Here is a 25118-nt window from a genome sequence, read left to right as displayed (position 1 = left end):
GGTTTTTTTTTTTTTTTTTGGTACCAGGAATTGAACTCGGGTCCTCATTCTTGCCAGGCAGGCAGTGGAACCACTGAGCTAAATCCCCAGCTGTATATATATATATTCTTAAAGGGAGTGTCCTAGGAAAAGAAAGGTCCTGCCTTCTACATGGGCCAGGCTTTATTGATCTCTCTCTACAGCAGCCACTGGGACAGTGCACTGTGGTCTCCATTGTCTCCTCTCTGCTATCTTTGGAGATCCACCCTCACTGAGAGGAGGTTTTCCTCAGAAGCCTTCAGTTCCAAATTGCAAGCAGTGTTGGTGTTCTACAGCCAGAAGACCTCTGTAGCTGTTTGTGTCTTTTAGTCATCTTGTTGTTGTTTTTCCAGCACTGTGCCCATTAAGCTTGTGTAGATGCTGTGAGAACCTGCCTGATGGCTGTTGAGTTTACTTTCTTCTTGCATTGATGGTGTTATCCACAACAATTTATAACCAAGTCAGCAGTCCATTTGTGGTCACAAAAAATGTGTTAGCAGAAACAAAAATGAGCAAATGTGTTTAGAGTCATTATGTTTCAATAGCTAAAAATAAGCTGAATAATGATTAACAGTTTATCTGGATTCTGAGTATTTTTGCTTACTTTTGGTTAGACTATGAACATTAGTTTCAGGTATTATTTTTAAGCAATGAAAGAAGACAAGTGAATCTATTTTAAACTATATGTCTCTCAATTCCATTAGTATTTGCACTTTATTCCCAGGAAGAAATATCCTACATCAATTAAATTATCTTTTATTGTGCTCACTTCAGCAGCACATATACTAAATTGTCTTTTATTATAAAAGAGGAGGGCCAAGGATTTAGTTCAGTGGTTCTGCCTCCTGCTTCACAAGCGCAAGGACCTGAATTTGATCCACAGTACAAAAAACAAAGAGGGGAAAGGAGTCTGCTTTATGAATAAAAAGTGTATGCTGCTAATCTGACATAGATTGTCTATTTCCTTACCTTTCAGTCGTACCAATTATAATATCATTTACAGCAGAGCTGATGAAAGAAGATTAAGAAGAGGAATTAATGTTGATTAGAGAACGCAGGGTTCAGCACTTTTAAGACTCACAACCCAGAAAAAGTTACCAGGCCAATGTTTTAGGACTAGGCCCAAACATGTGACTTAGTAAAAATCCTTGGTTTTCTCCCAAACCAGAGAGCTGTGGTTCACCAGGCCAGATGGCATTATTTAAAGCAGGATTTGAATCTTGGATTAGAAGATGGAAAGAGTAACAGAATTGAGAAGTTAAAAAGAGGTAGAAGGATGAATGGATAGATGGATGGATGAATAGATAAATAGAAAGGAAGGAATGAGGGAGGGGAGGAAAAGAGCAAGAGATAAATCTCAAATTTATAACCTAAATAAGTACCTATTCAGAAATCCTCTTTTGGGGTAATAGCTTTAAAATCAAAAGTGATACTGGAAATGAAACAGAACATATTTAGTAAAACAAACTATAATTTATCACTTAGAAATTTCATTGGGGAATTTCCTTACTGCCGTTTGAGATTAAAAAAATTCACCGGAGCCAAGAACTATTAGGCTGGTAGAGAAACAAGTCAGTAGCAATCCATTAGTTGTGTTGTGTGTTGTGTGAAATGGTGCATACCTACGGGCACAGAACTTTCCAGAACCGATTTATACCTGGTCGTTCATTTGTCCGGATGCCTATGAGACCTGAAGGAGTGGCATCCTTCTCTTTATATGAGGGCTGGAGTGGGACACGCACATAAATTCTGGAGATGTAGGAAGAGTGCAGTTTTCCCAAGCCTTACAAGCCCATGGTAACCAGATACCAAAGCAGCAACCATACATTAGTAGGCACTTTATTTAAATTCAGTTCAAAAATTGTGTTGGGTAAATCATAAGAAAAAATGTAGGTTGGAAGTGGAAATTATGTATTTCTTTGTATATTGTGGAATTCTCCAAATATGTATTAGTAATGTAGTTAGATATAGTCACTGTTTTAGTGTCACTCCTTTTTGGAACGCTAATTGTTCATTGTATAACATGAAGTTTCAGATGTTATGGGTAATTTTCTAGGAGATTCCATCATTATTTACGACTTCAGATGAATTGTATTCATAATTAGGCATATATATAACCATGGTTGGAGAAATTGTATTAACATTTTCATGTTGTTCTAGTGAACATTTTCATTATGTGACAGATATTCAAGAGTTCCGCGTACATCTAATGCATGCATACAGAAATTACTTGACTTGGTAAAGGCGGTTCTCATATAAACTCTGTCATGCCAACGGTTAAGTAGCAACACTTTCCCAAGTCTTTCAAATGCGTGTTTATAAACATATATAGAGAGATGTAGATTATATACACACATTACATATGTGTATACTGTATGTATATAGATTAATCTGTGTACGTATATATAAATAATATAGATAAACCTACAGATTATCTTACCCAGATGATTTTTTTTAAAGTTAAAGCATCCCAAAAATCCAGCTTTGCAAGCTGCAACTTATCAAGTTATCAATAGCTAAGTCATTTTGAAAAGTTTCCTAAAGTATTCTCGGAAGAACTTTTCATTTTTCCATTCCAGTGAAAGATCTTGTATCCATTTCTACGCTGACGCATTGATTTTCCACAACCCTCCCTTGATTCATTAGATTCAACTTGTAAAATTTATGGCTGTAGCCTTAGGGGCATTTACCCATTTCCTTTAGATTTCCTCTGGGATAGGAGAAAAATTTGAGCGATGCCCTTGCAAACCATTATCTTACAGAAACCTCCAAACTGTTTTCCCAAGCAGGGCTCTGGGTCCAGGGGATTCTGGTGTTGCTTTGTATCTATCATTCATATCACAGAAGTTTACTGAATATTTCCTCAGCATTGTCTTGAGCTAACTATGATAAGTCAAACAAATGAGAAAATAATATTTTACAGCACTGAGCAGCGTAGTAGGACCAGATACATACAGAGCCTGAACTTTCAATGCCAGACTGTTATGAACAGGGGGTTGGGGGTGCTCTGGGTTCCAGGACCTGAGTAAGTTCTGCAGTGGCGTGCAGTTCTCTTGGTGAGAAATGTCCCTGATCACCAGCAGCCCGCATCACTGGAAAGGACAGAGAAGGATTTTCCAGGTACAGAGGTGGCATGAGCACAAGCAAGCTGCTGGAGGAAGACAGGAACGCCTAGCTAGACCAGAAGGATTGGTCTGGGATGATTGTGAGCGAAGTCAGATAAAATTGAGTCTGTCTAAAGAGCTACTTGTATCGGCTGGTGTGTTAACTTATTTAGTAGGGAGTTAAATGGGGGTTTTAATTCATTTATAGTAACTAATTTAAGTGACAATTTTAAAATTTAACCTATTTGATGGACCTGCAAAATATCATTTTTCTTGAAAATAAGGAAATATAAACTACTAAATTTTTTATTAATTTATTGGTACATTTTAGTATACATTATGATCAGATTCATTATTGGAAATTTGCCCCTGTACATGACAGATCTAGGTTCTTATTTTTTCCCATTCCCCTTTCCCTCCCTTCAACCCCTCCACCCCTCTCTATTTACATAAGCTTTGTTTCTGTTTTTTCCTTCTTTTTTCTATTTTTTAAAAATTAATTCTTAAAAATTATTGGCATATTTGGTCTAAGAGTAGATTTGCCACTTCCTTGATTTAAACCTGAATTGAATCGTGCAATAAGAATTTATCTACTTGTTCACTTATGCCCGCTTCTGGTTTTAAATTAGCAGCATTCACTTGCCAAATGAGGATTAAAGGTAAAACGTCTGAAATCACATAGGAGGCAAATCTGCTGTCATGGTGTCCTCAGCCCCTGACTCAGGGACTCACAATAAGTAAATGGTCATAAATATCTCTTGTCACAGTGACAAGTAAGAATTACAGTGACGTCGTAATAGTGTGTAAGCATGTGCAAAATTGGTGTGATGGAGAGGTCTCGTCCAGAACAGGCTTGATGAGGTGATCTGAGGACCTCAATATATGAGAAAGACAACTCAGAAAGAAAGAGAGTTACCAGTAAATTATGCTGTTAGTGAAACAGGTAGACAGAAATGTATACCTGTGTATTTGTCAGTATGGAATTACTGAACTAACTATAAGCTCTTCATAGTTTAGAAGATTGCTGTCTTTTTTCTTTGGTGTCACTTGTAGATATCATAAAGATTTGTGCTGTTTTTGTGGGGAATGAGAGTTGTATGCCTGTGTGTATTTTTCTTTACACATTTTTGTTTGTTTTTCATTAAAGTATGAATGCTTTACATTTACATATTAAGATATAAATGTGTTCTTAGGCCTGAATTGTTCTCTTTCTATATTTTATATTACACAGAGTCCCTGAGACAAATGAGAAGTACTCACCTTATAGGACTGTATTTTGAAAACTAAAACCTGGAAAATTATGAAATTATAAGTGCTCTTAACTGAGTTGGAAGATTGCTAAGTAAACAAAAAACAAGCTAGCATTATTTTTTCTTAAGTAGCTAAAGGAATAAAATGCCACTTGTAAGAAACATTATATTTCATGCAGCAGAAGAGAAACAGCTTGTTCTTCCCATGAGCCTAATTTATAAACATCTTAATTGCTCAGAGTTCAACACAGAAACCCTCTCTCTCAGAACTCATTTAGAACAGGTAATTCAGAGGAGAGAGAAAGTGGGGCCTCCATACCTCAGTGTGAATTATTGCTCATTTCCACCTTGAACTTACTGAAATACATTTCAAATTGGGTCTCATTTTTTTTTTCAAGAGTCATTCCCCTTCATAAGTAAGACCTGGGGGAATTTATTATAAAATAGTAAACCCTCTTCTGAAACACAGAAATCTCTATCAGACTAACGAAATCTCTGGTGGCCTGAGCTCAAAATAAATATAAGTCAAAAACAGAACAATCAGAAATTTTATGGCAAAATTAATTGTAATGCCTATGCTCTATGAGGTTAAATACATGTTTTATTTGAACATAAGATTCTTGGATATAAAATGTATTAAAATGAAATTTAAGACAATTTTCTGATCTCAAAGATCTATATTAACATACAAAAACCTGCAATATTTATATATGAAATATTTCTGTGTTATCTAAATTTGATAAAGACAGTGTAAAACGGATTATGATTCAGGATATCATATATAATTGTGTGTGTGTGTGTATATATATATATATATATATATATACACATAAATATCAAATCTGCTTTAATCTAGATGGCTGTAAAATTCTAAGAGCAAGGCTTTAGAAAAATTTTTGAGATTAATCATAAGTTTTTTTGAATTATTACAAATGGTAATTAAATAAAAGATGGTCTAAAACATCTTTTAATATGGATTAAAACACAGTTGAAAAGTAGATATTATGCCTTCTCTCTTGAAATACTCAATTCATCCAATCACGTGATGAAACTTAAAAGTTAAATGCCAGTAATTCATTCCTAATATTTATTGAGGGCTTGTGCTGTGGAAGGGATAGAGAAGAAATCAATCACTGGTTGACCAAATTGTCTCAGCAGCACCACTGCCCCATGAAAACTCCCTCCATGCCTCAGCACGATGCCTCTGAACTTTCACTGCCTCGGAATTTATTTTATGATTCCTACTTCACTCTGCTTTGATTTAGTCACATCTGCTTCCACCTGCTGTAGCCTAGATATTCCTTGAGGACTAAGGAATGTACATATATCCTTCTTTGTACATAGAGCAGAATTTAGCTCACGGTTAGAACTAGAAAAACATGAAGTAGGTGACATCACGTGTATAGGTTAGGAAAGGGACTTAGTGTTCCACCTTGGTGCTCAGTGCTACCCATTCCCGACTTCAGCATCAAGAGAACATGCTTGATGAAGTCCACGGGCAACATCAGAACTTATTAATTAATCAAGGACACTTGAACAAGCACAATTCCCTAAGAGAGAGGATATTTAGGAAGTGTATTATATATAATATGAGGTTCCTGGGTTTACTGTGGGGAAGGCAGAATTTCAGACAGTGCCCCAGCCTTCAAATTTATTATCAAGGTTTAATATATAAATTATTGTCATAATATAATCAAGGTATAATATATAAATGTATTACCATGACATAAAGGCAGCAAGACATCACATTATACCACAGAAATATGTGCAATTAAATGGTGTAAAACTCAAAGTTCATTATTAATTGATGTATGTGTGGAGGGAGGGCAAGTGAAGGTTGAGAAGAAGCCAGAGGAGCAGTAAACATCAGTAGTTAACGGAGAGTAGAAGTGCAGCTTATTGGGAAGTGCAGGAAAACGAAGGTCCACAGACAGGGCTTCATCCTGTGAGCAGAAGACTGACAAGAGCAGGCATGGCACCAGCCCAGGGCTCAACATCACAGGGAAGATTAGAGGAATGGATGGCACCCAACAGTGAGAACCAGGCAGGGGCCATTCTGAGAAACAAGGACACAGGTCAGAGCCAGAAAGCAGCAAGATGGCAGTGCTGGGAGTGGAGGAGGGGAGGGATTTACACTTAAGGTCCAAGATCAGTCCTAGAAAACCAGCCAGGCCCAAGAGCTGAGGCGTAGGTTATGTGGGTCCTGTAGAAAGGAAAACTGCTGGTCTAGCAAGGAACTTGGCAGAGCTAGAGGCACTGTGCATTTCTCTTCCGTGCGTTTCCCCCACCCTGGGTTCTGGCAGAAGTCTCCACTGTGGGCTCAGGAAGAAACTAGCAAAGAGTAGCCACTCAGACATGGTTGGAAGGTAGCATGGCAGTCCATAAATTGGAGGAGAATTGATGCCTCTCTTTCTTGTGATAGGAGTGGCAATAATGATGACGAAATACAAGCATTTTGGAAGCAAGGGAGTGTGGGTAGAACTGGAAAGGAGCAGGGCACAAGGCGGGCGGGACAGCTGTTCATCTTGGACCCTGTGGTCACTGTCCATCTGCCATAAACTGGAGCAAGTCCCCTGATGAGCTTTGGGAATCTCAGCCAGGGAAATAACTGAGAAATAAAATATTAAGTGCAATAAATCACATACTGTCACAGATCAGCAGAAAGAAGGGTTTGCAAATCTAGTAGCCTGTTCACTAATAAAAGTCAGTCAGAACAGAAATTATTACTCTACAATAGTCTCAGTTTTAAAATAAATATGAAACAGAAGGTGGAAAATAATTGCCTTTAATATTTGGCTGTCTCAATATTTTGTGAGAAATATTTCAAGTTTTAAAAGAGCATTCTTTAGTGCCAGGATATAGCAGTATTTTTGAGGACTTTTATTGACTTTATTGTCAATTTATTGCTTTATTTGACTTTTCTTAATCCTTAATATCTTTTAGTATTGTGTTTAAAATAGAAAATTGTCTTCCATATATAATAGTCATTGCAATATCATTCTTTAAATATGTTTTCTCGGTTAAAAATATACTGAATTCCCCTAGGAGTATTTTAGCGGGAAAAACAGCGATAGTCAAAAACTCTAGACTTCTATACTTAGTTGTTTGATTGAAAATTCAGTCTTAACCAAAGATTTTGGATGCATTTGTTTCTCTAAATTGTCAATTTCTACTAATAAAATAATTATTTTTCTCAACTCCAGTCTTTTACTAAAATTGAGTCCATTTGTCCTTGACAGATCCAAGAGTAATTCTAGGATTTCCTCTCATGCAGAGTGGAACAATTCTTAACTAAAGTACTGTCTGTGGGCTCCTTTCATTCACGATTCCCATCCATGTCATTTGGGACTGAGAAGCCCCAAGACACTTCCTGCCTGGGCTACCACAAAGCATTATCTGTTACAGTAACCATTTTGTTCCTGTCTGGCTCTTTACCCGTGAATTAAGTGCTGCCCCTTTAGCCAAGACCCTTGAATTTCAACAAGATCTGAGCAGTCTTCTCCCTGTGCATGCACAGGATAGGCAGGTCTAGCCTGTATTTCATGAGCCTAGAGCTGTCCTGCACTCCGTTGCTGGTGGGAGACAGCAGTAGGTGTCCTCTAGGAGCGAAGAGACTGTTGGCTGGGCTGCAACAGCCTTCTTTATGTGCTTCCTCATGCATGATCTGAGAATTGGTAAAATACCTAGGACCAAGTTCTCATCTTTCCAGGTAGATTATTTTCTCTTTCCTTGAATTCTTCATTCTCAAGTACTCTAGATAATCAGATAATCGGTATACATAGCATGATAATAAAAGTAATAAAAACAATTTGTTTTACACAGTATTAGTCAAGAAACAAGATCACTGACGGAGAGCCACCCTAATTACATTTTTATACTATTTACAAATTAAAGGAAATTTGTGTAGATGTGGCAACAATATCAAACACATGCATAGATAAATAAGGTTTTCTATGGTATAAGTTTTGTATAGTACAGGAGAAATAAAACAAGCATCAAAACTGAAAAAACATAGTAAACCAGCCATCCTGGAAATTACAGAAATTGTATATTTAAATCCAGGAGTCATATTTTAGGTGCCATTCATAAGTCAGTACTTCTAGATTAGCCTTATTATTAAGATATATGTTGCTTTACTTACAGTAGATTAATTTGATGTCACAGGCCAAGTGAGCTATGCTCTTAGGATTTTTCTGGCTAACTCAGTAAAGAAGGAAATGAAATTGTAAGTGTAAGATAATCCTTGATCTACATTGTTATTGCAATAGGAATAAATATCCCAGTGCCCCTCAATGAAATATTTAAACAGAGACTTGTAGAGCTATCAAATATTGATCATCTGAATGATAATGGTCTTGATAGGGGCAGAATTATTTTGAAGAAGAATTTCCAAGTATCAAATAACATTTTACTGTATTCCTTGATCTTTTGGAATACACTGAGAGTATTTTCTCCCCAGTTACCAGTACTGACCGAAAAAATCACTTCTAGTGAAAAGATAATTGCTGGAACTGTGTATTATACCAATATCTTCACATCGTTCATCACATTTTTATAGCTCAATGTAGAATGAAGCAAACCTCTTTCCTGACTGCCCTAGTGTAGAGTAATATGTAAAATCTCCTGGGGGTGACACTGCCTAGCTTTTGTAAAGCTTCGCCCAAACTTCCCTATCTTTCTTTCTTTCCACTCACTACAACCTCAAGTGAATGGTCCTGTCCTCCATTTATCTATCTTAAAAGATGAAAGAGTGCATAGATTCTGCTTAGATTCACTTCAGTCATAGCAAGGAGTTCTAAGCAGCCAGATTGCATTCACTGAATAACTTTATGATGCTTCTGTATCAAATGTTGTTTACATGCAGCTCCTAGAGCCCTGCTAGTCTCTGAGGTCTGCTGTTTGAGTAATGGCGGTGACAGCACGCGTGTTACATGAATCCTCTGCGGGGTTCTGTCCGGACACTCCTCGAGCCTGCAGTATTTATGGGCCCCACTAGGCTATCGAGAGGCATGATTTCTGGCAGTGCTCTTCCCCATCTATCAATTCTGTGAGATCAGTTTCCTCCTCCTCCTGTGGCTCTGTGCTACACTTGGAAAGGCAAGCTGTTTTTAAGGCAGGACTTTGAGGAAAGAGGCTGCTCACAGCAGCTGCTACCCGTCCCCGGGAGGACAATAGCTCCTTCTATTGTGTTCACTTCTGATTTACTTCAGAAAGTCCTAGGATTAGTGGGAAAGGGCATAACCAAATTTAAAAACCTACCCAAGCCTTGAGAGACTAAGAACAATTTGATTTATCCTTCTACTATAAAAGTGAAAAGTAATAGAGGAGGCTATTGGATATACAGGCTCACAATCCCTAATCTGTAATTCCATATTACAAAATAGAGAAAAAAATATTTATCCTTCTACTATAAAAGTGAAAAGTAATAGAGGAGGCTATTGGATATACAGGCTCACAATCCCTAATCTGTAATTCCATATTACAAAATAGAGAGAAAAAAAAAAAGCACTGAGTAAAACTACAAGCCAGTTTTTTTTTCAATTTATGTTTTGACAAAGCGTAACATAACCCAAATTCACTTGGCAGCAAGACCTGACTTGAAATAATGTGATACTATTCACAATCTTTATTTCTACTACCTGTATGAATCCTCATGCATTTCACTGCAGAAATCCTAATGTGTTTAATTAGAGAATATTCTCCTAGACTTTGCTTGAGATTTTGCATAAGTGTAGGGCATATGCACCAGTGATGGTTAAACTTAAAAACTGAACTTGATGGACTTTGGAGCCACCTAGGAGGTTGGATTAGTAAAGCACACTTCTGGGTTTATGTGGATAATCATGGCCCTTGGGTCTATATCTGGGCCCTGGCCCCTTCCTCTCTGGCACAGTTTCCCTGCTCTGCTTCCCATCTCCCATGAACAAATTATCTCTTCTCTACCACACCCTCTGCCATGTTTCTGTTTTGGAGTCAGCTTACCATGAACTGAATGCCCTGAAACCGTTAGCCAAATTAAGCCTCTCCTCCTTTAAGCTGGGAGTGTCAAGTATCTATCCCAGTGTCTCAGAAGCTGACTAATACATCACCATATTACCTTTCTGAAATCTAAAAATTAAGTAAATCATTTGAATTCTGGAATTCCTCAGAGTATAGCCTTATATGGCTATTACTCTAAGGAAGGAACTCTTAAACTTTCATTAAAAGTGATTAATATTTATATGTTAGCAGACTTGATTTTATAACAAGTCAAGCTATTCTTTAGATTGATTATTTTTATGCCAACCACCAAAGACTGATGAGAAGAAAGTTTATTTGTGAAATTTGGAAAATCCTTCCTAATACTAGGAGGTATTTTTATCTCCTCCATACTTATTTTTTATGGTAAATAAGTTACTATACAATGACCAGGTTTTTTATTACATAAGATGAGCTTCATCAATTAGCATGTAATTGCAGCTTGTTCATGTACTGGTGTGTCCTTGAGACTATTATAAATTGTGACAGATGTCTAGGATTCACCCCACCAGCATGGTACACAGCAGCGAGCTGTCCCGGCAGTTGTAGGTCCTCTGCAGGTTTTGTTGAACCCCTGGAATTCATGAGCATTATTTAGGTTTAAAAGTTGTCTCATCATTCCTAACCTATTGGTAATGAGATTCATTTCTTTATAAGAATATTTTAACTGAGCCCAGTCTACCATAATAGAAAAAGAATTTCAAAAATCCTGCATTCTTTTTGTTTTCATTCAACAAATAATTATGTTTTAAACTGACAGATAAAAGTACGTATATGTACTGACCATGTACAATATGTTGTTTTGAAATAAATATACATAGAATCTTTCTATTTAACATATACATTCTCATTCTCTTTTCATTATTGTTGGTAAGAGACACTTACCATTTGATTGTCTCATGCTAATTAAGAAAAGTAGAAGGGGAAATCTGGCGTGTGCATTCCTGTACCCTGGGACTTGTGACTTAAGACAAGAATGAATGCAGGAATGCACGTGTACTTCTTGCCCTGTCTCGGGGTGGGCTTGGGTTTTGCCGGTCTGCATTCAAAGCTTTGTCTTTTGGGGAGGTGGGTAGGGCTTTCTAAGGAATAAAGTACAAAGTTACACGTTGAAAATGAGTTACAAATGTGAATATTTATTTAAACAAAGGAATTCACTACAAATTATACATTTTTAGAAGCTGACAATACCACAAATATCATAAATCAAAAAATAAGGCATGTTCATTAGCACTGCCTAAAATGCCCTATTATACTTTTTTCTTACCTTCTTTTACCTGCATATTCTTAAACTATTTTTTCATATGACAATAATTTTGTGATTTTTTTTCCCTGTAGAATACAAAGATAATTCTGCCTCCAGCTTGGTGATCAAAGTTTATTTTTTACGTTGAACACTACTGTCCCAACTCCTTATTGATATCACTTAGAGTTTTGAGATCATGATCAGATTGGAGAGAACTCTCTCATTCAGGTTTCAGAGCATTTTAACTTTGCTGGTGCTGTGACTAATCTTCACTACTCTGCACTGACGTCACTCATTAAAGAGTGTGTCATCACGGCCTGACTTATGAGACTGAGTACGTTAGCACAGTGGGCAGCAGCAGTTCCTGGTAGCTCTTTCTCCAATAAGAACAACTATACTTTAAGATAAAAGTGCACTACAGAACCATGTCACCCCAACCCCAAATAAATGTCATCCCTACTTAGTTTTGCCACACCTGAATTTCCAAGGCAGCCATGGCCCCTTCCACACTAGGAGGCGCAATGTTAGGGGAGAAGTCAGAATGGAGATGGTATCTGAACCACGCAAGAGTTATAAAAAACACAGTCACGTGAACACATTTCTAGAGCTCTTGTAAGTGAGGGCCTTCATGTTAAATCCTCTTCTCTCTACCCTAAATATGTTGGAATGGAGCATTGCATTTATAAATGTTGCACAGATACATGTTAATTCTGCTAATAAATTTATTTTTCACTTCCTTTGTCCATGCCCTTTCAAATTCTAGTCATAGCCAGTCTTAGTTACTTTCTCGTTGCTGAGACAGATTACCCAGCATGCAAAGCTTAAAGGAGGAATCGCTTATTTTGGCTCATAGTCTCTAGAAGTCTCAGTCAGTAATCTGTTGGCTCCAAGGTAGGGCAGCACGGCAGAGGGGCCTGGCAGAGGAGTAACAGTTCATAGCGTGGCAGAAGGAAGCAGAGAGAGGAATCGAGGAAGAGGGAAAGCGGGAGATAGAGCTCTCCAGGCCACGCCCCCAGTGACCACCTCCTCAGACCAGGTTTCACCTCCCAAATCACAGTTGGCTGTAAACTCATCATTGGGTTAACGCACTGGTGAGTGTCGCATCCCCATGACCCAGTGTCACCTCGCAGAAGCTCCCGTGAGTGCTCCAGGCTTTGAGGGGACATCTACGTATAAACCAAAACACATTGTGACGCTTGCTCTTTATTTAATGTTCTTCGGCTTTTGCCTATCTCAGTAATCATATAGAGGAACCACTGAGATTTCTATATACTGTTGCATTTAGTGTTCTGAGTCCTAATAAATAATCATGGATAGTGTAGCGTATTATTTCTTGTTAATTGTAGGTATGAAGCCATGGATTTTATTTTTTTCTATTCAAAATAGTCTATAGAATTAGACTTTATTACTCATATATGTTGACAAACAACTTTTGCTGTTGATATAAGTGGGGAAGGGAAAGGCACCAGATTAGGAATCTTTGCCAGTTGACTGCCCATGAAATCTTGGGTAAATGGTGCAGCCTGGGAATTCCTTTGTAGAATAAAAGTGTTCATTTTTACAAGCTCTTAAACGCCTTCCACTGCTGTCCAAAGTCTGCTGCTTGCACTGCTTGTCACTGGTTAACAAGAATGAGCTAAAGAAATGCACTTATCATTGTGTCTGTCTTAGGGCAGCCCCCACAAGAAACATGAAAGTCACTGCCACATCTTTATTTAACCAGTTGGAACTAATTTGTACTTGCAGCTTACTTTGTCATCAAAGAAAGATGTGACAGAGGAGGAGCAGACTGGGTGTTAATTGTGATCCACACAGTCCTCAGGGCCAGCTTGAGAGATAGGAATGCGCTACTCCACGACTCTTCCTAGCAGAGCATCCTTCTCCATGGGTGTGGACAGGTCCCACGTCCTGCAGGAAAGCGGGGCTGCAAAAGTGCCAGAGATAGCAAAGCAGCGATAATGCTGTTAGTGTATTTCCAAAAGACTCTAGCATTCAGCTGTCTGAGAAAGACTTATTTCATTCAGCAGTTACTCACTGAGCTCTTCTTCAGGGTGAGTATCTCTCAAGGCACTTAGATGACGAGATTTTCAAAACAAAAGCTTGGTTCTGGCAGAGTGCCATTCTGGTAGGAGGTGGCAGCCATCAAGCAATTGAAAGTGTCAGGAAGTAATAAGCGCTGTGAAGAAAATGAGTGAGAGGGCAGTGAGTGATGGGGTAGCATTTTATTAAAGGTGGCCAGGGCACGAGTGTGCCCACGGAGCCGAGGCCTGAGCTGTGTGAGAGTGAGTCCAGCAGATAGAATAGCCAGCATGAGAAGCATTCGCCAGTGTCTGGGGCCACAGAGCCTTGTGTGTGTGCCAGTATTAAATACGTTAGCCCTTAAGTGGAAGGAGATGTCCCCAGGGGTCTGCTCTTCCTGAAAGACAGCTGAAGCAGTGAAAAGTGAGACGGAGTCACAGAGCAGTAGCTGTGGTGCCTCTTGAGTTCTCACATAGCCCTGACGGTAGCGATGATTTTCATAGTCGGTTGATTCATTAAGTGAATGATTGATCATCTCGGTCTGACTTCCTGTAACAAAAAATAGAAAGCTACTTGTCTATTATTTCTAAATTATAATAAGGACGGTACTGTTAAAATAGGACCAAGGTTAAAAAGTTGACTTCAGTTGTAATTTTAGGCTAAGTACAGTGTAATATTAGGCTTTTTGTAGATCAGACCAAGTTTACAATAAATTTGTAAAGACTTGCAGTGATGGGTCTAACTGTAAAAAGCCATTCTTTTGATTCCTTACTTTTAAAGTAACAAGTACTGGGTATTTTTTGTACTTATAAATATTGATTGTTTCTTTACGGTAAAGTGGTTACTTCAGAAATAGATTTGTAAGCTATTAATAGAATTTGTTAATTAGGACACAAATGTGGTTTTATTTGATATCTTAATCTTGATTGTAATGTATCAAGTTAATATTTTAACATAATTATCTAATTGGGAAATGTTGAAATGTAACTGTTTTTAAATATCTCATTCATATAGTTTTCCATAGGTTTTTTTTTTTTAAGGAAATGTCTAATACAGAAAATCTTTAGAAGGTCAGCTTTTTGTGTGTTTCTCCCCAGCAACCAATTAGACTGGGTGAGAGATGGACTCAGGGGAAGATGGTGGAGTAAAGGAATTTATAGACTGAATTAAATGTGTGGGAGGAGGGTGCACAGGACTGGGTGACAGGCTGGGCTCAGGAGAGGGATGAGCAGGGAGTCTGCAGACAAGGTGATGCCCAAGTACACATGGTCTTTCTTCTTGGCACCATTGTACTGTGATCTTCACCTCTGGTGAAACTAGAGAGAGCTAAGATGTTCACAAGAGGGAGCTTAAAGGTGGTCCTGGCTTTAGACTTTTCTCTGTCAAGAGCAAGTCCATTGCCGTCTAATCCTGAGCCTGAGTAGGACAGGAATCCCAGAAACCTGTGCCAGTGTGGTCTGGCCACGTAGAATGTAGCAGAATTTAAAAGAAAAACAAAAGAAACAAAGAGTATAGAAAAATGGGGAGACATTAGCTAAAGGGTACAAAGTTTCATTTTGATAGGAGGAAATCAGAAAAGGAGGGACAGAAAGGAGATTTGTAAGTTAAAGCTCTGTAGATTTGTGGGTAAAAAATGAAGGCATTATCCATGTGTTTTATTTTCCTTAACTATATGCATTGCATTGTTAGCATAACAGAGATAAACTTGGACATATGATTTTGCCATGTGATGCTGAGAAATTATAAAGATATTCTTTACTTGATCATAATGAGCACATTATTAAAATAGCCCAGATTTATAGGTGCAAATTCAGTAGCACAACTTCAGAATATCATGAATGAAGGATAAATTGGTGTTTGTTGCAAGGTAGTTTCTGGGTATTATGGAGATTCCCCTTTAGCATAGGAATAGGAATAACTTCTATTTATATTTCACCTGTGTGTGTGTGTGTGTGTGTGTGTGTGTGTGTGTGTCCGAAACCAGGGGACAAACTATAAGGTATCAATTAACCAGAAATGTTAAAGGTGTCTATCATTATACACAGTATGCAGTGTTGACTAAACAGTCAATAGGGTACAAATGATGGTTGTTTAATAGGATTATATGTTTGTTAATCTTTATCATTTATCAAATTATTTTTCAATATAAAGTCAGTAACTGACAACCAAGACCAAAAAGGAGGAGCACCAGTAAGGTTCCTGTCACACAAAGACTGCTGCGCGCCTCGACTGCCGGGCAGGGTGATAATCTGTGTGCCACTCTGCATGGGAGCCAGATTCCTTAGACTGTGTGGGGTCTTCAGTAAATTCTAAAAACTCACCAGTTTTATTTCTGCGCAGTCAACTTCAGGTACCCTTAATCTCTATGTATGCTTGTGGCAGGTACCTTTCTGAACTTAGCAATTATATAGATTTGATTTAGCGGGGAAGTAAGCAGGTGCCGCACTCCCTATGAGGTTCCCCGAGGGATGTGTCAGCTCTCCACACAGTCCCGGGTACAGGGAGGCAGAAGTGTCATTAGGACCCGGGCCACACGAGAAAGGAGGGCACAGTGTCTAACTCTACCCTGTGTCCTCCTCTCCTCCAGAATCAAACCGCCATGTTGAGTCTAGCCAAGGGCACATCATTTTCTGCTGACTGAAATCTGTGTGACGGTGTGTAGGATTGCAATCTGGAAGGTTTATGTGAAGAAAGATCTCACCCCGTTCCATAGGTGCATCTGAGCGGGAGTGATGCATCATGTATCCATTGGACTGGTGCCATTTGGAAGCAGAGTTTGTGAGTGGCCTCTGCATGGGGCAGATCTCCAGAGCTGAGGGCTTCTCCCAGGGGTGCCTGTTCCAGCTGGCAGCCTCCTACCTCAGCTCCTTGGCACAGGGACTGCCTCTCCTCTGGCTGGCCACTTGTGCCCTGAGCTCTAGCCATGGTCCTCCAGGTGTCCACCCTTCTGTTAGAGACCCTGTGCCTCTGTGGTCATCTTTGCATGTAGGACTCCCTGCAGATAGCCATGGCCAGTTCTGTTCATCTGTCCCCTGAGAAACATGGACCTTCACCCTACTGTATAGCTTTATCCTGAAGGCAGGAGGAATTACCGAAGGATTATGTGCAGGGAGAAATAAGATCCAGTTGGCTTGTAGAAAGGACATGGCAGCTGCAGCTTGGGTGAAGACAGATTAACTGGAGACAAAGGAAATCAACTAATCCCAACTTCAGATGAGGTCAGAGCCAGTGAGGGTCCCTAGGTAATGTCAAGGAGGAGATGAATTCAAAAATAATAATATTTTTGATATGAGAGAACTTAATGGCTAAGTGGCTAAAGAAAAATGAGTCACCCGCCAAGTGCCTTTCTGTATAACAGGTACATAATAAATTTAATCTCATTACATTGCGATGGTAGCATAAGAAAACCATAGGAGAGAAGCCAGGCTGTAGTGAACACACTTTTATTTGAATATGGATCAGCTTTGCTTCTCTCTTCTCAATTTATAAATGTTTTGTAAGAAACTGCCTTCTGTAAAGACTTTTTGGTTATCATTTGTTCTGTCCTTTGTCAAGAGTTTACCTTACACATTTTCTTTAAAGTGCTGGGTGCATGAGACATAAAGGAAACACATAAATAGCATTTAAACCTTCAGACTAATTTGAACTTTCCTTTGGAATAGTGGATTCTATGCCAGATTTCATTCTTGTTTGTGTTGAAGTTTGCCCCACAAATCCTGCCCAATTCCATTTCCAGCCGCACAGTTGGATACTTATTGTAAGCAGCTGCTCGTGAAAAGTAGAATTTAGCGGTGGTTACAACGGCATAAGGTAGGCTTCCCCATGAGAGCAGGGCTGCTGTGTGGCCTTCCTATGAATGCTCTCTCTCGTGCCTTTCCACCTACACTTCAGCTGTGAGAATAAATCTGGGGAAACTGCTGTTCAGCCTTTTAGCACATTGCCAGCTTTGGCAATCACAGACTGACTGGTTTTGTACTAAACACCACTGAAATAAAATGAATGAGTCTGATGAAAGCTTGGAAGCCCTGAACACTACAAATGCAAAACCGTCAACAGATGTCATTTGCTGAAACCACGGCTCCTCTAGCAGATGGGTGAAAGTTAAGCGCAAATTGCACTGTTTTGGTTCGTTTGTTTTTATTGTAATGTAAAAAAATCTGCCATACTAGTTATAAAAAACTTCTGGCAAATGTTTCAGGGCTGTTTGGCGTTTTCCAAGATCTTTGACATTATAGTCACACTATTATTTTCAATATGAATGCGTTGAACATGTGAAAACAAACTTGTGATCAATTTTTGAAATTGTTTTGGTGTTCATGTTTCTGATATTGAAAATAATAGTGAGAATCAACAAATATGGAGACATTGTCTCTGTCTAATGATAGGCTATAGTACAGTACCAGCAATCACATCTCTAATAGTTCTCATTCAGTTAGTGCCGGAATTTTCTTTTCAGGGCTTTTAGTCTTTCACAGAACTGTCACACCATTTAGCTAATATACAATGCAGAAAGAGAATGGTGGTTTTGTTCTTTGGTTCAATGACTTATTTACCATTTAATAATTGTTATTAATTGTTAATTATTGTTATTAATTCATAAGAATATGTATGGCATTATTGATTATTAATATATATATTTATTTACCATTTAATAATTGTTATTAATTGTTAATTATTGTTATTAATTCATAAGAATATGTATGCATTATTAATTATTAATATATATATTGACTTATTTACCATTTAATAATTGTTATTAATTGTTAATTATTGTTATTAATTCATAAGAATATGTATGGCATTATTGATTATTAATATATATATTGATATTGTTATGAATAACAGTTATTAACTTTGAAGAACACTGACAGCATTATTGATAATATTTAGATATTTCTTGGCATAGCAGTGTTTTTTAAATCTAATTTAGTAGGTCATGTATCTCTAAAGAAATCTTCAATTTTTTTTTAACCTTCTTTCTGGCTTCTAAGAGTACTTATCAAAAAAACATTTATGAGAACATATCACAGAAAATTTCAGTGTAGTTAGAAGAATGGAGATAGATATCTAAATATTCAGGTAAGTATTGAAAATGTTTATCCGGAAGAATAACACGTAAATACTCTCTTTTAACTTTGCAATGTACTGTTATTGCTATTTACAGGGTCAGGTTCGTGCCGCTTTAGTTATTCAGACCCCAGCATCATCGTGTCATATGCCAAGAATAGCACTGCCGACTGGACTCAGCTCGAGAAAATTAGGTTTGTTGCAATTTGGAGTGTTTTTATAAATGACGATGTCCGCGGCTTTCTCCTTCGCTCTCTGTCTTTATTGTAGCCCTCACGTTCTCTGTGTGGTGTAACGGATGGTTGATGGAGCTGAATTCCATGAGTACACATCCTCTGACCTGTCTACTTCAGGAGGATATTAGCAGTGTCATTTTCCATTCAGAACGTCCTGTTATCTGCAGTCCCTGTGTCAAATTATGCCAGGTCCAAATGCAGCAGGACTCTAACCTTCGAGACAGTATGCTCCGCGGAAGAGCGTCGGCGTACATTGATTGCCACAGGTGACTTCACCTGCACCTGGCTTATAGACCGGGGGTGCATGAGGTGTCCGCCTAACCCTTCCCAGCCTATGATGATGCAGGCTCGGTGGCTGCGGGGCCTTTTGTGCCTCATCTCCAGCCGTTATTTCCCTTCTACCTTCCCCTACGGCCTGTTTTTAAAGCCTGCTCACATAATTCTGATGCAATTTATAATCACGTACTTTCTTTATGAAAAATTTTGGTAAGAGTTTTAGATAAAATGCTTGAAAAAAATCCATTCATGTTGAAAAGATTTGGTGAAATTATCAAAACTCAAATTCTGTTTACCACTTGTACAGGGCATAAATCATAAAATCAAATTCAAAGTGAGAGCTTCACTTCAGGTAGAAGATATTTAAAGGAGAAACACCTTGAACGTATATAAAATGATTGTTGTGATTGGGTTAGTTCTTAAATTCGCAGGACATAAGCAGAATACTTCCCATCATTTTTCTGGCAGTTTTCTTTTTTCCCCACAAGCTATCTCCTCAATTTATTTTCTTATTAAAAGAACTGTGATTAATTTAGGGAAACAGGAAAATATTAGATTTGTTGTCTTTACTATAAAACCAATTTGCCAATTTCCAATAGTATTTTAAAAAATAAATTGAAACTTCACATCTAAGCTCCAGTCTAACCAAAACTGAAAATATGACTCTAACTCAGAAGTTTTTGACTCACACAGTTTCTAACAGCTAAAACTTGGAAACAGTCCAATTGCCCATCAGTTAGAGACTGGATAAAGAAGATGTGGAATACTACTCAGCCATAAAGAATGAGAGATTAGAGTTGTTTGTAGGAAAATGGATGCATATTAAGGATAAACTCTTAAGTGAAATAAATAAGTCACACATGTAAATACCGAATAGTTTCTCTGGTGTGAAAAACTAAAAGTGTAAATGATCCAAATGTTATTAAGGATAAACTCTTAAGTGAAATAAATAAGTCACACATGTAAATACCGAATAGTTTCTCTGGTGTGAAAAACTAAAAGTGTAAATAAGATCCAAATGATATAATTGACAATGTGAAATAGGAAGAAAAGGGCTAAAGGTGTAGGAGAAGTGGGAAGGGTAGGGGAAAGGAAATAAGGGAAAAGAAAATATATGAGAAAACGAAAACATGGAAAAAAAAGTTTTTGTAGTTAGGGAAGGGAGGAGGGGGTGAAGGGAGGGTGGGGGTGTGAGGAAAAAATGAGAACCAAGACCTGTTCTGTGAAGGTACAAGAGCCCAATGATGATTGTAAATGTACTTACTATATACCTAAAAAGTACCAGTAAACTCAATGATTAAAAAAAGATTTTGACTCAAAAAATTTAATAAACTTTCTCTCCTCTGGCAGGATAAAATATATAATTTATAGGCACCTACTACAAGCCGAGCTTCTGCGTGCTCTGCCAATTTTTTTCCCTCAGTACTAGGGCTTGAACCCAGGTCCTTGTGCATGCTAGACAAGCACTTTACCACAGAGTTGCATACCCAGCCCTGCTGTGCCAATTTTATAACAGAATATTTTGCTATTCTTTCTAATTTCTATTTAGTTGTGAAAATTTACTCATATTCATAGTTGTTTATGGGAATGACTTTTAGTAATATGGCATAAACATTGGAAATTTTACTGGTATCTTTTCTTCCTGAAAAACAGCTATATGCTTTTTACGATTAATAATGGAACTACACACTTAATTACAACATATAAAGATGTTTCTCAGCTGTCCATTTTCTTTTTTTTTCTTTTTCACTAAATGGTGCTTTCAGTGTTAGGCCATGTACCAAACCATCACACTCATTGATGCATTGGTGATCAAAGTGAAAATATTTCCAGTCACTACTTAAAACCAAAATATATTCTCTTCATCAGTTTCGATTCTTTTTGAAACCAAAGAGATAGTCATCATGCAATATTTTAAAAGACAAGGGAATTGATTACCCCCAAATGTAAGGTACACCATCTATAACCTTCGCTGACAGTTCTTCAAATAGATAGATATATATATACGTGCTTCATTGGTGAATGAGAAATATGACTTTTCTCCAGTCCTTCCAACATTGATTTATAGCAAGCCCAGGGTATTACTCATTTGCATTTTAGTACCATTTTTAATCTTGACTAAGACGATCATTTTTACTACAGCAGATTTGTACTTTGGTAGAGTAAAATGTTTAATAAAAATGTTTTATTATATAGCAGAAGGAACAAGATTCTAACAGATGTAATATAAAATCATGTCAAATTACATCATGTTTTTAAAGACTGATGTGCATGAAGTTGTAAAGAATTATACATAAGTATTTTTGATTCTCGTGGGAATTCTCACATGTCATATAGGCTAAATATATGAAAATGTATCCGGTCGCTAGTAATAAAATAATTATTACCTAGACTGATTATTAAACAGATGGCCTTAAATGTCTCCTAATAGAGTCCTAATTTCAGAGTGAGAAGCAACATTAAGATCATAATTTTCTACTTTTTCTTATATCAAGCTCAGTAAACTGTTTTAAACGGACTATATACCATGTGCAAAAACTGTTGCATAGACTTCAATTTTTTTAGCACAAGCGTGGCAGTGCATGTCCCTTGCTCTTCGATTGTCCCCCTTTACTGGCTCATTTGAATATACTTAGTATCTGCTTTGTATTAAATGTAAAACTCCTAATGACATTTCATATTTAAACTGTCACCACTCAATATGAAAATTGTAACAATCATCAGATATTGCAAAACTCAAGAGCCATGGGGTTGTATTTATTCTGTAATGAATATAATGTTTCTGAGATAATGAAACTACGGTTTTAAACAAAATTCAGCTGGGTGTGGTGGTCCACACCTATACTCCCAGCACTCTAGGAGTCTGAAACAGGATGATTCCAAGTTCAAGCCTAGCCTGGGCACCTTAATAATTTAGCAAGATCCTGTCTCAAAATGAAAAAAAAAAATGTAAAGTACATGTTGTTGAGCTCTCCACATAACCATATGTTCCAGAGCCCCTTCCAACATCAGCACAGTCATCCACATCCTGTACCTGCCCGAGGATGCCAAAGGGGAGCACGTGCAGTTCCAGTGGAAGCAGGAGGACCTCCAGGTGGGGGAAGTGTACGAAGCCTGCTGGGCCCTGGACAACATCCTGGTCATCAATGCAGCCCACAAACAAGTCATTTTAGAAGACAGTCTCAACCCAATGGACACGGGCAATTGGCTCTTCTTCCCTGGAGCAACAGTTAAGGTTTGGGCTCTTTTGCTTTCTTTCTTCTTCTTTTGAAGCCAAAAGCTCAATAAACCAAATTACTTACAGATAACTATTTTACCAAAACCACTATTAAAGAAATAACATTCTTATTTCTCTTGCCATACCTTTCAAGGATAGAATATCACATACATTTGTTTGTTTTGCAAGGGACTTTTTGTTTTGTTTGGTTTTTGTTTGTTTGTTTGTTTTTGAGAAACTATGGTGTCATGTACTGGGCTGAACCCGGGAGCATAATCCCGGAAAGATAGATCTATTTCTTGCCTTTGCATAACTGTCAGTTCAGAGGCCTTTGGGTGTATATCATCAAGCAAACTCAAAGCAACTTCTGTTAGGATTTCCTGAGAAAGTGCAGCACGCAGCAACAAGTCCAGAATTTGGGTATGAGGAAAGTTGTCCGAGACAATAGGCAATCCACACAGAGACTGCATGGTAACTGGGAGGCAGCCAAGCAAGAGGAATAGTGTTGGAAGCCTTATACATAACAGTTACTAGGAATTAAATGTTTGTGTTCTCTCAAAATTAATATACTGAACTCCTAACTAAAGATGATGGTATTATGAGGTAGAACCCTTGCTCTCATAAAAGACACCCAGCGAGCTCTCTAGCCCTCTTTCCTTCTCACAAAACACAGGAAGAATCAGGTAGTAGGCTCTTACCAAACAGCAAATTTTCCAGCACCTCGATCTTGACTTCCTAGCCTCCAGAACGGTAAGACACAATTGTTGTCGTTTAAGCAACCGGATCTATGCTAAGCTGTTGCAGCAGCACAAACTAAGACACACTGGAAGGTGAAAGCACAAAGCAAAAGTCATGGACAAAGTTCAGAACAGTTGCTCAGTACATTTTAGGTTGAGATTTGAGGTAAATAATTCTAGAGCTATGGCTACTTTCTAACTTCTGTAGAATTTGGACTCTGTGCTGAAGGTGATGGGCAAGGACCAATGGAAGAGGAAAAAGCACATGCTCAGAGACCGAGTAGGATGCTACCGACAATATTCTGATGGAAGTGTGTTGCTGCAATTAGGGGAGAAAGGATAAGGAGATGTGGATATATTTTAAAGATTTTTAGGAGAGGAATAGAGAAGGCCAAGGACTGGTTGAGAAGATAACAGAATAGCAGATAATCAAAGACAAGGTTTGGGCACCTGAAAGGACAGGGTTGTCATTCATTAAAACAGGAAACATAGAAGGAAGAGCCAGGTTCACAGGAAATTGGTCCGTCCATTTTGGATTTACAGATCCTGAAGATCTGGAGGAAAAGGGAGAAAAAAGTACTTGGCAGAGAGTTAGAATCATAGGTCAGAAACAGAGAAAGCTTCAGATTTGGAAATTGTCAGTCATTGTTATGAATGTGAACTGAAATCACGGGCCTGTCTGCCCAAGAAGTATGTGGAATGAATGAGCAATAGGAAAAATGCCATTACCCCCTCAGGTGGACCCTGCTGTGTTTCCAAATAAAAAAAATGCAAATGCAACGTGGATAATTTTTAAAAATGTGATTGACTGATGCAAATAATAATAAATAATCCTGTACTGGCTGAGGGTGAGATCAGAAGAAGACTAGCAAGTTGAATATGAAGGTCTAAAATGCTCACCCCTTTTAGTCATTTCTTTCCGTCTCTAGAAGAACTGCAAATTACGTTGTAAACTCTCAACACAGGAACTCTCTTGACACAAATAACTTCTCACTTAAACAGTCAAACCCTAGTTATTTGATGAAATTACACCAGTTGAGATATTAAAAACGGGCGTCCTCTTTGCTCAGGTCAGGAAAATGTCTCAATAAACCTTTTGGAAACTTTATTCTGACAAAGAGCCTAACACTATGACTTCTTTAAAGATTCCATACATTCCTTTTGCATGGGTATAGAAAAGAGTTTGTGTCAGGGTTTCCTATATTCTCTCCTACTGCCTCTTGATAAAACAGGGATTTCTGCTCTAGCCATTCAGCACTGGCAAGCAGGTGCATAAACCCTTTTCCCATGATGATTATTTATCACTTGGTCTCAGTACCCTTTGCTGCATAAATGTACTTTTTCTGCCTCATTTTACAAGCTATTATACTAATCTAATTATCTGTTCAGTTTCTTACTGCGTGTACTTTGGTATCACCCATGATAAAAATGCATGAAGTGTGGTTTTGCTTCAGTAGTAATTTTAATTAAATTACAACTTTAGGCAGAGTATGTTTTTGCTCTCTGGTCTTTCATCCTACTCATAGTCTTTCCAGTCACAAGCTGAGAGTTTCCAAAGAACCTAAATCTAATTTTTAAAAAATTGTAGTGATGATTTATGTCATTGTCTTTGAGTTGCCTGTCAGGTAGAAATTTTTATCTGGCATTTCTTTTTAAATTTTCAAATAAATGCATTAAGAATTTGTGTTTTTAAGTAGTTTGCATGACCATCCTTTTGGATTAGTTCATATATCTCAGAATGAAAATTTTTCGTTTGCCAGGTAATTTAGAGGTTTAAAAATAAAAATCACTTATTTAAAATGTATTCAATTATTTGCCAAATATCATTCTTTTATTTTGGTGGCTTCTGAAATGAAAACTGAATAAAACTAATTAGAAAACATATCTCAATTTTCCCATTGGTTACAGACATGTTTCAAGCATTGATTAT

General features: G+C 37.8%; 1 protein-coding gene across 1 annotated transcript in view; it reads left to right on the top strand.

Annotated features, from left to right (window-relative positions):
• Reln (reelin) overlaps window positions 1–25118 on the top strand; it is a 295852-nt gene that overhangs the window by 95308 nt on the left and 175426 nt on the right. The window contains exons 9-10 of the mRNA XM_033755897.1: window positions 18820–18916; window positions 22229–22469. Of these exons, the coding sequence (XP_033611788.1) occupies window positions 18820–18916; window positions 22229–22469 (338 nt within the window). The remainder of the gene's footprint in view (window positions 1–18819; window positions 18917–22228; window positions 22470–25118) is intronic.

The sequence above is a fragment of the Fukomys damarensis genome, unplaced genomic scaffold (genome assembly GCF_012274545.1).
Source record: "Fukomys damarensis isolate Sample0158 unplaced genomic scaffold, DMR_v1.0_HiC HiC_scaffold_4, whole genome shotgun sequence".
NCBI classification, from domain to species: Eukaryota; Metazoa; Chordata; class Mammalia; order Rodentia; family Bathyergidae; genus Fukomys; species Fukomys damarensis.
Note: the sequence above shows the minus strand (reverse complement) of the source record. Positions and strands in the feature narration are given on the sequence as shown.